The following is a 12,383-nucleotide window of genomic DNA, read 5'->3' on the forward strand; positions in this document are numbered from 1 at the left end:
TGAAAAACACTTATTCAAGTAGGCCTAAATGCTGTCCAAGAATTCTATATCATTTCCCATCAAAAGTATGTCATCTACATATAATATGAGAAATGCTACAGAGCTCCCACTCACTTTCTTGTAAACGCAGGCTTCTCCATAAGTCTGCATAAACCCAAACGCTTTGATCATCTCATCAAAGCGAATGTTCCAACTCCGAGATGCTTGCACCAGCCCATAAATGGATCGCTGGAGCTTGCATACTTTGTTAGCATTCTTAGGATCGATAAAACCTTCCGGCTGCATCATATACAGCTCTTCCTTAAGATAACCGTTAAGGAATGCCGTTTTGACGTCCATCTGCCATATCTCATAATCATAGTATGCGGCAATTGCTAACATGATTCGGACGGACTTAAGCTTCGCTACGGGAGAGAAAGTCTCATCGTAGTCAACTCCTTGAACTTGCCGATAACCCTTAGCGACAAGTCGAGCTTTATAGATGGTGACATTACCATCTGCGCCTGTCTTCTTCTTAAAGATCCATTTGTTTTCTATCGCTCGCCGATCATCGGGCAAGTCAGTCAAAGTCCATACTTTGTTTTCATACATGGATTCTATCTCGGATTGCATGGCTTCTAGCCATTTGTTGGAATCTGGGCCCGCCATCGCTTCTTCATAGTTTGAAGGTTCACCATTGTCTAACATCATGATTTCCAGGACAGGGTTGCCATACCGCTCTGGTGTGGAACGTGTCCTTGTGGACCTACGAAGTTCAGTAGCAACTTTATCCGAAGTACCTTGATCATCATCATTAATTTCCTCTCCAGTCGGTGTAGGCACCACAGGAACATTTTCCTAAGCTGCACTACTTTCCGGTTCAAGAGGTAGTACTTCATCGAGTTCTACTTTCCTCCCACTTACTCCTTTTGAGAGAAACTCTTTTTCCAGAAAGGATCCGTTTTTGGAAACAAAGATCTTGCCTTTGGATCTAAGGTAGAAGGTATACCCAATGGTTACCTTGGGGTATCCTATGAAGACGCATTTTTCTGACTTGGGTTCGAGCTTTTCAGGTTGAAGTTTCTTGACATAAGCATCGCATCCCCAAACTTTTAGAAACGACGGCTTAGGTTTCTTCCCAAACCATAATTCATACGGTGTCGTCTCAACAGATTTAGACGGTGCCCTATTTAAAGTGAATGTAGCTGTCTCTAGAGCGTATCCCCAAAATGATAGCGGTAAATCGGTAAGAGACATCATAGATCGCACCATATCCAATAGAGTGCGATTACGACGTTCGGACACACCGTTACGCTGAGGTGTTCCAGGCGGCGTGAGTTGTGAAACGATTCCACATTTTTTTAAGTGTGTACCAAATTCATGACTTAAATATTCTCCTCCATGATCTGATCGTAAGAATTTTATCTTTCGCTCACGTTGATTCTCTACTTCATTCTGAAATTCCTTGAACATTTCAAAGGTCTCGGACTTATGTTTCATCAAGTAGACATACCCATATCTACTTAAGTCATCAGTGAGAGTGAGAACATAACGATATCCTCCGCGAGCCTCAACACTCATTGGACCACACACATTAGTATGTACGATTTCCAATAAGTTGGTTGCTCGCTCCATAGTTCCGGAGAACGGAGTCTTGGTCATTTTGCCCATAAGGCATGGTTCGCATGTGTCAAATGATTTATAATCGAGAGACTCTAAAAGTTCATCAGCATGGAGCTTCTTCATGTGCTTGACACCAATGTGACCAAGGCGGCAGTGCCACAAGTATGTGGGACTATCGTTATCAACTTTACATCTTTTGGTATTCACACTATGAATATGTGTAACATTACGTTCGAGATTCATTAAGAATAAACCATTGACCACCGGGGCATGACCATAAAACATATCTCTCATATAAATAGAACAACCATTATTCTCAGATTTAAATGAGTAGCCATCTCGCATTAAACGAGATCCAGATACAATGTTCATGCTCAAACTTGGCACTAAATAACAATTATTGAGGTTTAAAACTAATCTCGTAGGTAAATGCAGAGGTAGCATGCCGACGTCGATCACATCGACCTTGGAACCATTCCCGACGTGCATCGTCACCTCGTCCTTCGCTAGTCTCCGTTTATTCCGCAGCTCCTGCTGTGAGTTACAAATATGAGCAACGGCACCGGTATCAAATACCCAGGAGTTACTACGAGTACTGGTAAGGTACACATCAATTACATGTATATCACATATACCTTTAGTGTTGCCGGCCTTCTTGTCCGCTAAGTATTTGGGGCAGTTCCGCTTCCAGTGACCCTTCCCTTTGCAATAAAAACACTCAGTCTCAGGCTTGGGACCATTCTTTGACTTCTTCCCTGCAACTGGCTTACCGGGCGCGGCAACATCTTTGCCGTCCTTCTTGAAGTTCTTCTTACCTTTGCCCTTCTTGAACTTAGTGGTCTTATTTACCATTAACACTTAATGTTCTTTCTTGATTTCAACCTCTGCTGACTTCAGCATTGAAAATACTTCAGGAATGGTCTTTACTATCCCCTGCATATTGTAGTTCATCACAAAGCTCTTGTAGCTTGGTGGGAGCGACTGAAGGATTCTGTCAATGACCGCCTCGTCTGGGAGGTTAATGTCCAGCTGGGACAGGCGGTTGTGCAACCCAGACATTTTGAGTATGTGCTCACTGACAGAACTATTTTCCTCCATCTTACAACTATAGAATTTGTCGGAGACTTCATATCTCTCGACCCGGGCATGAGCTTGGAAAACCATTTTCAGCTCCTCGAACATCTCATATGCTCCATGTTGCTAACGCTTTTGGAGCCCCGGTTCTAAGCTGTAAAGCATGTCGCACTGAACGAGGGAGTAATCATCAGCACGTGACTGCCAAGCGTTCATAACGTCTTGGTTCTCTGGGATGGGTGCTTCACCTAGTGGTCCTTCTAGGACATATGCTTTCTTGGCTGCTATGAGGATGATCCCCAGGTTCCGGACCCAGTCCGAATAGTTGCTGCCATCATCTTTCAGCTTGGTTTTCTCTAGGAACGCGTTGAAGTTCATGTTGACATGAGCGTTGGCCATTTGATCTACAAGACATATTTCGCAAAGATTTTAGACTAAGTTCATGATAATTAAGTTCATCTAATAAAATTATTTAATGAACTCCCACTCAGATTTGACATCCCTCTAGTCATCTAAGTGTTACACAATCCGAGTCGACTAGGCCGTGTCCGATAATCACGTGAGATGGACTAGTCATCATCGGTGAACATCTCCATGTTGATCGTATCTTCCATACGACTCATGTTCGACCTTTCGGTCTCTTGTGTTCCGAGGCCATGTCTGTACATGCTAGGCTCGTCAAGTTAACCTTAAGTGTTTATGCATGTGTAAAACTGTCTTACACCCATTGTATGTGAACGTAAGGATCTATAACACCCGATCATCACGTGGTGCTTCGAAACGACGAACTTTAGCAATGGCGCACAGTTAGGGGGAACACTTTCTTGAAATTATTATAAGGGATCATCTTATTTACTACCGCCGTTCTAAGTAAACAAGATGCATAAAACATAATAAACATCACATGCAATTATATAAAGTAGTGACATGATATGGCCAATATCATATAGCTCCTTTGATCTCCATCTTCGGGGCTCCATGATCATCTTCGTCACCGGCATGACACCATGATCTCCATCATCATGATCTCCATCATCATGATCTCCATCATCGTGCCTCCATGAAGTTGCTCGCCAACTATTACTTCTACTACTATAGCTAACGGTTTAGCAATAAAGTAAAGTAATTACATGGCGTTAAATCATTGACACGCAGGTCATACAATAATTAAGACAACTCCTATGGCTCCTGCTGGTTGTCATACTCATCGAAATGCCAGTCGTGATTCCTATTACAAGAACATGATCTCATACATCACAATATATCATTCATCATTCATCAAAACTTCTGGCCATATCACATCACATGACAATTGCTGCAAAAGCAAGTTAGACGTCCTCTAATTGTTGTTGCATCTTTTACATGGCTGCAATTGGGTTCTAGCAAGAACGTTTTCTTACCTACGAATAACCACAACGTGATTTTGTCAACTTCTATTTACCCTTCATAAAGACCCTTTTCATCGAATCCGCTCCAACTAAAGTAGGAGAGACAGACACCCGCTAGCCACCTTATGCAACTAGTGCATGTCAGTCGGTGGAACCTGTCTCACGTAAGCGTACGTGTAAGGTCGGTCCGGGCCGCTTCATCCCACAATACCGCTGAAGCAAGAAAAGACTAGTAGTAGCAATCAAGTTGACAAGATCTACGTCCACAACAGATTTGTGTTCTACTCGTGCAATAGAGAACTACGCATAGACCTAGCTCATGATGCCACTGTTGGGGAACGTTGCATAAAATAAAATTTTCATACATTCACAAAGATCCATCTATGAGTTCATCTAGCAACGAGAGAGAGAGAGAGAGAGATGCATCTACATACCCTTGTAGATCGCGTGCGGAAGCGTTCAAGAGAACGGGGTTGAGGGAGTCGTTCTCGTCGTGATCCTATCACCGGAGATCCTAGCGCCGAACAGACGGCACCTCCGCGTTCAACACACGTACGGTCAGCGTGACGCTCCTCCGTCTTGATCCAGCAAGGGGGAAGGAGAGGTTGATGAAGATCCAGCAGCACGACGGCGTGATGGTGGATGCAGTAGGGCTCCGGCAGGGCTTCGCCAAGCAACTGTGGGAGAGGAAGAGGTGTAGCAGGGGGAGGGAGGCGCCAAGACTTAGGGTGCGGCTGCCCTTCCTCCTCCCTCCTCTTTATAGGCCCCCTGGGGGGTGCGCCGGCCCTGGAGATGGATCTCCCAAGGGGGGCGGCGGCCAGGGGGGTGGAGTGCCCCCCAAGGCAAGTGGTGTGCCCCCCCACCCTAGCGTTTCCAACCCTAGGCGCAGGGGGGGCCCAAAGGGGGGCGCACCAGCCCACTAGGGGCTGGTTCCCCTCCCACTTCAGCCCACGGGGCCCTCCGGGATAGGTGGCCCCACCCGATGGACCCCCGGGACCCTTCCGGTGGTCCCGGTACAATACCGGGTGACCCCAAAACTTTCCCGATGGCCGAAACAGCACTTCCTATATATAATTATTTACCTCCGGACCATTTCGGAACTCCTCGTGATGTACGGGATCTCATCCGGGACTCCGAACAACATTCGGTATGCTGCATACTCATATTCATACAACCCTAGCGTCACCGAACCTTAAGTGTGTAGACCCTACGGGTTCGGGAGACATGTAGACATGACCGAGACGGCTCTCCGGTCAATAACCAACAGCGGTATCTGGATACCCATGTTGGCTCCCACATACTCCTTGATGATCTCATCGGATGAACCACGATGTCGAGGATTCAAGCAACCCCGTATACTATTCCCTTTGTCAGACGGTATGTTACTTGCCCGAGATTCGATCGTCGGTATCCCAATACCTCGTTCAATCTCGTTACCGGCAAGTCACTTTACTCGTACCTTAATGCATGATCCCGTGACCAGACACTTGGTCACTTTGAGCTCATTATGATGATTCACTACCGAGTGGGCCCTAGTGATACCTCTCCGTAATACGGAGTGACAAATCCCAGTCTCGATCCATGTCAACCCAACAGACACTTTCGGAGATACATGTAGTGCACCTTTATAGTCACCCAGTTACGTTGCGACGTTTGGTACACCCAAAGCACTCCTACAGTATCCGGGAGTTACACGATCTCATGGTCTAAGGAAGAGATACTTGACATTGAAAAAGCTCTAGCAAAACGAACTACACGATCTTGTGCTATGCTTAGGATTGGGTCTTGTCCATCACATCATTCTCCTAATGATGTGATCCCGTTATCAATGACATCCAATGTCCATAGTCAGGAAACCATGACTATTTGTTGATCAACGAGCTAGTCAACTAGAGGCTCACTAGGGACATGTTGTGGTCTAAGTATTCACACGTGTATTACGATTTCTGGATAATACAATTATAGCATGAATAAAAGACAACTATCATGAACAAAGAAATATAATAATAATCCTTTTATTATTGCCTCTAGGGCATATTTCCAACAGTTTCCGCTCTACACATAAACGCTTCACGTGGCTTGGCGTTCCTTTAAGACAGAAGCTGCCTGGGACACGTACAGAAAACGTTGCCGTTCACAGCAGAAACGCCAGGTACAGCTGGCGTTTCCAGGCCACATCAAAACGCCAATGTCTATGGTGTTTCTGACCTTCTATGCATATCACTCCAAACCATGCCAAGTACTGCAACAGATTATTAGTTCACAATATAAATGCCAAGTACAGCAACAGTATAGCAATGAGACATTTGAGCAACGAACTTAACATGATCCAGCTTACATAATAATTAACAAGTCTTGGTGACATAGAAATAACAAGTCCATCAGATATAGAACTAACGAGTTCGCTCCATCTGAAAAGCTAACTACATTTCTAGTTCACCAAATATAGAACTAACAAGCTCGCATCAGTCATCACTTCACTTCTTGCCTCTTTTTGCAGCCATCTTCCCCCTGTTGACGTAGCCCTCTGGAGTGTTCTGCCATCCAGGACGTCGGATGTTCCTTGAGCTAACTCGGCGTGCTTCTTGAGAAGGCTGAGAAGGTTGAGTTGGTTGTGGAGCATCTTCCATCTGCGAAGCCCCAAGCTCCACATAGTCCGGATCCGCATCGAAGTCTGTCTCCTCCTCTTCATCTTCCTGTTCATCAATCCGTGCTCGGCTGGAAGAAGGACGAGCGGAAGAAGAACGTGCTTGACTCGAAGATGGACGAGCGGAAGAAAGAACATCCATTTTATACTGAGCACGTGCACGCACATCCGTTGATGAACCTCCATGGCAAGAGAGTAAAGCGGCTAGTGTTCGGCAACGATTCACAGCCTTCTGCAGAGGCAAAGGCATTGACATGTAAATATGCAAAAATAGTTCACATGATATAAAATAAATGTTCATATTAAAAAGGCCTCTAACCTGTAGAGTACTCCTAATGAGACCGTCTGTTTCTCTACCAGGTGGGCGGCCAAGCACCACATTACTATCATTGATACATCTCCATAGCTCCGTGCCCTGAATAAAACTTAAGTGACACACCACTCATGAAGAAATGACACATGTTCAAAAAAGAGACAAAAAGGCATACCACTCGGTCATGCAGAGGGCCATAATCTAGGTGCGCTCCAATGGTCTCCCTAATAGGGTTGTTGAATGCACCATCAGCAGCCTCACTTGGCATTACTTCCAAACAATCGGCACGAGTCCAAGCACCCTTAAGGATAACTCTGTACTCTTTGCGAAGCCACTCCAAATGCCTTAAATATGCCCCCTCGTCGTTGTCAGGTGTGTGATCATCTTCAACTCGGGCATTCCTCTGAGCATTCCACATGTCACCACCCACATAAGATGGTGATCCTCCCAATTAATGACATTCTTGTTGTGTTGCCGGCTCGTCCTACAAAGCATGAGAAGTATTGGTATCAATTTCATTTTTCAGTGGTTACACATTGATCAACATATGGTACAAAAACTCTCACCTATGTAGCACCACACTTGTCTCAACATACTCCGGGGGGGTGCGTTGTTGTACTCCAAATTGCTTCGAAACACGATGTGGAAGATGCCACTCCACCGCATAAAAGTATATCATGGGGCAACGCACACGCCAAAGATGTTGGTCACGAAAGCACATATTGCTCAAAGGGAACTGCCTAAGTACCATGTACGGCCTCCAATTAACCTACATCACAACATGTCACTAGCCCATGCACAACAACAAAAAAACTGAATTGATAGCAAGGCATTTGATAATTACCTGGTTGTAAGTAAGCATGTCAAGCTCGCTTATGTATGCCTTGTACCGCCCCATGGCTGCGATACTAGACACTTGGACATTAGCCCACGTGTATGCGATAGTGGGATACCGCTCCTCATCCCCGTCAAAAGGCCACTCCCAAGGTTCTTCCGGAGCAATGGTCAAGTTATGGCCCACAGGGATACGCTCCCACATCCAAATCTGTAGGGCCCAAACAAAACCACCAAGACAAGATTTCGGCTTACTCCTCATACATGCTCCGTCCAACTGCACATTTGTATACACATTAAAAATCACATGCAAAAAATCTTTCATATAATGAAAATTCATCAAATTAGCATTACCTGACGGTACAAGAAGGCTAGTGCCGCCGACCCCCAACTCCACTTAACATCCCAGTTACGAAGAGGGTCCAAGAACATCCAGGAGGCTGTGTCTCCCGTGCCGTCAGGAAACACCACTTGGGTCATAAGATTCCATAAGTAAGCCCTTGCGTACCTCTCCACAACAGCCGGACTGGCATTCTCTGGGCACTCGTAAAAATGTTCTTGTAGCCACGAGAACAAAACACCAGATGGCCTAGGATCCTTCTTTGTTTCATGAATCCACTCGGGAGGTTCAACACCAACCAAACCTGCAACCCTTTGTCGCCACCCCTCGGACTTCACCTTCCCGGTAAGAGCCCTCCCCTCGATCAAAAGACCGGAGATCATCGCAATATCCTCCAAAGTGACGGTCATCTCACCAAGAGCAAGGTGAAAAGAGTGCGTCTCCGGCCTCCAATGGTCCGTAAGGGCGGTAATGGCCGTCGAGTTCAGCCATGGTGGTGTGCCTTTAAAGTTGAGCACAAACTGGAGAAGATCCATTCTTCTAAAATAAGGCTCGTAGCGACGGTCATACCTCAGTGACTCACGTGGGTTGTGGCCTCTCAACCGAAGTACTGGAGGAACCTACAAAAATCACACGCACAATTTATATACTTCTCTATACTACTCACAATATAATCACAACATGAGAATCGACAATATAGATACATAATTACCTCCCCTCTTTCCACAAGCACAGCACGATGCTTCTCCTCGTAATAATCATCAAGGCCGGGATATTTATCCGGCTCAAACATCCTACAAAATAAGGTAAATGGATTTGTTATGATATATACAAAATTGTGTGATACTACTACAAATTATCCCAAAGATATAAATCACAAACCACATTACCAACACCAATTCTTTTCAACCTATTTTATCCTAAACAATCTATCACAACTAATTATTAACAAATAATAGGTTCAACCTAATCCAAAAAATGGTCTCTCTCTAAATCCAATACTAAACAAATTAACTAAAAATACTTCAACACAATGAGTATATCCCCAAAATATTCATCAAACAAATCACTAATAACTCATCTTAGGGTTCCACCATGTTTCAAAAAATGCATCTACAATAGCCAATCTTGACTGGAAATAAATGGAGGATTGGGAAGAGAATACCTCAAGTAACTCGAGGGTGCTTTGATCTACTCGTTTTGATGATCAAAATAGCAGATCTGGGGGAGAGTTGGTGAAGAAGAGGGAGGGGGCGGCCGCCAGTTCGTCGGAGCAGGGACGAACTGCCCGAGCGGTCCGAGATATGGGCTAGGTCAGGCCCCCGCGGCCCCGCGCGCATTACTAAATACAGGGCAGAAACGCCAGGGCCATTGGCGTTTCTGATGTGCCACGTCAGTGAAAATAGTGGGTTCGGACTGACTGTGGGCCACGGAAGAAACGCTAGCTACCATGGCGTTTCTGTGTTGGCCAGAAACGCTAGCTTGGTCGGCGTTTCTATGTTGGCTGGAAACGCCGCGGGCCCTGGTGTTTCTAAAAGGGTCAAATCGTGAAATACTTTCACATCGGGTTCAGTTTGTGACGATAAACGTGGACAAGGTCAGAACAGTGATTTGGGCCTGAAAATGTTGTCTACTTTTATGCACCAATCGACACTTGGGGTAACACCATCTGCCAATCTTAGAGTCACTCTTTTAAGCATTGGAGCACATGTAAAGATCACTTTCAGAAAATCAAACTCATGATCCTCCCCGTCGACACCTTCAATTTCCACGGTTTCAAGATCAGCCATGGAGATAGTTTGTGTCCTCCAGTCTTTGGGCTCATCACAGAGACAATTTATTGGGCATGCTTCTTTCACCTAAAACAAATGTGAATTACAGTAACATATTATAGATGTTCAACTATCGAGACCTTAGCTGAAGAATAATGTACCTACAATTTTTTGTTGTTGGATATGTACGCATATATATTTTAGATGTGCCACTACCAAGACCTTAGCTAAAGAATGTACCTAGATTTTTTTTTGTTGTTGAACATGTATCGCATATACTCCATATGTATAAGCACTGATAAATTACCTCTGACCTTAGTAGGACGATCCTAAGGTTCCGAATAGCCCTACCAATCCGATGCATCCCAATGAGACGCAACACAAATGCTCCAAAAACATGCCCTGTGGTTCTGAGATGCAGGTCCAAACCAGAGAATTTGGTAACCATATGTTTATCAATCTCTGCGGCAAAGGTGTGCTCTGCATTTAGAAATCTAAATGAATCCTGCAACATTAGTTCAGCAAGTTCAGTTTACCCGGCAGCGATTCCGGTGAATTGAGCAAGCAAGAAAGGAGACATATATATACTTGGGCAGCCATGTGCAGGGACAGGACATGCACGCCGTGAGCTGCAAGCATGTGCCTTTCCCGGTGTCTGTAGCGTGTAAGCCGACCTCCAAGAGGCCCCAGAGACCAAGCCTGTACATGGGCTTAGCATAGGAGCACCGCCATGAGAGCTTCTCCACCATTGGTGCCAAGACGAAGACCCTAAGGTCGCCACGGGCATGGAAAGACAGGTTCAACTGCTCAAGCACGGGCGCCTCGACATCGATACAGCTTGTCCATGTGTTACTGCTCTCCATAGAGAGTTCCCGCAGCGACGGCGAGTGGACGGCGATGCTATCCATGGGCAACACACCGTTGTTGTTCATCCTGAATGTGCGGATGCGCGGGCAGCGAGGGATCAAGGCGGCGAGGTCGACGTCGCAGCCGGTGAGGGCGAGTCTCTCCAGCGAGGGGAACCCGGCCGGGGGGTGGCGCGAACAAGCGGAGGTGGAGCGCGCGCAGGTGGATGGAGGTGGCGCGGCGGAAGCGCGGCAGCTCCACCCCCACGAGGGGGCTCCGCGCGCTCCACGGGAGAATAGCGTAGAATTGCTCCACGGGAAGCTGGTCCAGACGTGGGAGCAGGACGTCCGGCGAGAGGACGAAGAGAATCTCCACGGGCGAGAGCGCCGCCGCGGCGCGGAGCAGCGAGGAGACGCTGGCGGGGCGGAGCACGGTGGCTTGCCAGCGGACGCGGATGTCGAGGTGTTAGTGGCACACCCCGGGGCGGACGGCGCGGGCGAGCGCCGCCTGGATCGAGCGGAACGGGACGTCGCGGAGGGCGACGGTGACGCGGGGCAGGCGGGTCCAGAGGCCGCGCCACCGGCGGGAGAGGAGGCTGGTGCGCGCGGCGGCGCCGGTGGAACCGAGGCGCTCCAGGATTTGGAGGAGCAGATCCTCCGGGAGGGCGCTGATGAGGTCGGCTGGACCTGGGCAGCCATGGCGCTGTCCGTTCTCCGTCTCCTCCATGGAAAACCCCAATGCCGCAACTAATCTAATGCAAATATGTAATTTCGTATTACTAGGAAATATGGCTCGAAGTATCTGGTGAAAATCGCCGATCAGTGAAAAATCTGGTAAGAGCCTTCTCCCGTGCGCCATCGGATAGACAAGGAACGGCACAGATCATAGGTGGGATTGTAACCAGCCACTTGAACACCTATTAGCAGACAATTACCCCCCTCACTTTTATTCCAACATCAGCAAATCATTGACGTTTCAACCACGATCGTTTTGTCTTCCATCTCCTGGCGCGATGCCACTGACGCACCAGTAATGCTACACCGAGGACAGTTACCTATGAAGCACCGATACGGCGACATGGATACGGCAATACGAATACGTCGATATGGGATACGGCAATTTTTAAAAACAGCAATACGGCGATACGGCGAATATATATAAATAATTAATAAAATGACATGTAATAAAATACAAAACGTAATATAGAATGTGTGAGATGAGATCAATATGCTGTCGCATTGGTTGCTCGATTTCCTCCATGCCTCTTTTCAAGTCTTGAATGACCATCCGGGTCCTCAACTCATCATGGTGAATTTGTTTGCCTATTCCACTCCCGGCAGATGCCATGTCGTGTTCCCCTCTCTATGTAGGCAGTAGCAATAGCAATAACATAAACAACAAATTGCAAGCAGTAGCAGACAGTACATGAGCAAGCAATAGGAAGTAGCAGCACAGCAGCAATATCAGCAACCAATTGCAATATGCAAGAAGCCAACCAAGCATCGTTGGTCCGGTTTGTAACACGAACAGGGAGCCAAGAACTATTGAAGAAAAAAAAAACACGAAT

At 46.6% G+C, this 12,383-nt stretch overlaps 1 protein-coding gene across 1 annotated transcript; it reads right to left on the reverse strand.

The window, feature by feature from the left end:
• Positions 1-7,811: 7,811 nt before the first annotated feature.
• On the reverse strand, positions 7,812-10,878 carry LOC123089984 (uncharacterized). The gene is made up of 6 exons (XM_044511493.1): positions 10,559-10,878; positions 10,278-10,464; positions 9,843-10,057; positions 8,911-8,992; positions 8,213-8,818; positions 7,812-8,135 (listed from the first exon to the last, which is right to left on the reverse strand). The coding sequence occupies exons 1-6, from the start codon at positions 10,876-10,878 to the stop codon at positions 7,812-7,814; spliced, it is 1,734 nt and encodes a 577-aa protein (XP_044367428.1).
• Positions 10,879-12,383: the final 1,505 nt, after the last annotated feature.

Source organism: Triticum aestivum, chromosome 4B (assembly GCF_018294505.1).
Source record: "Triticum aestivum cultivar Chinese Spring chromosome 4B, IWGSC CS RefSeq v2.1, whole genome shotgun sequence".
In the NCBI taxonomy this organism is placed as follows: domain Eukaryota; kingdom Viridiplantae; phylum Streptophyta; class Magnoliopsida; order Poales; family Poaceae; genus Triticum; species Triticum aestivum.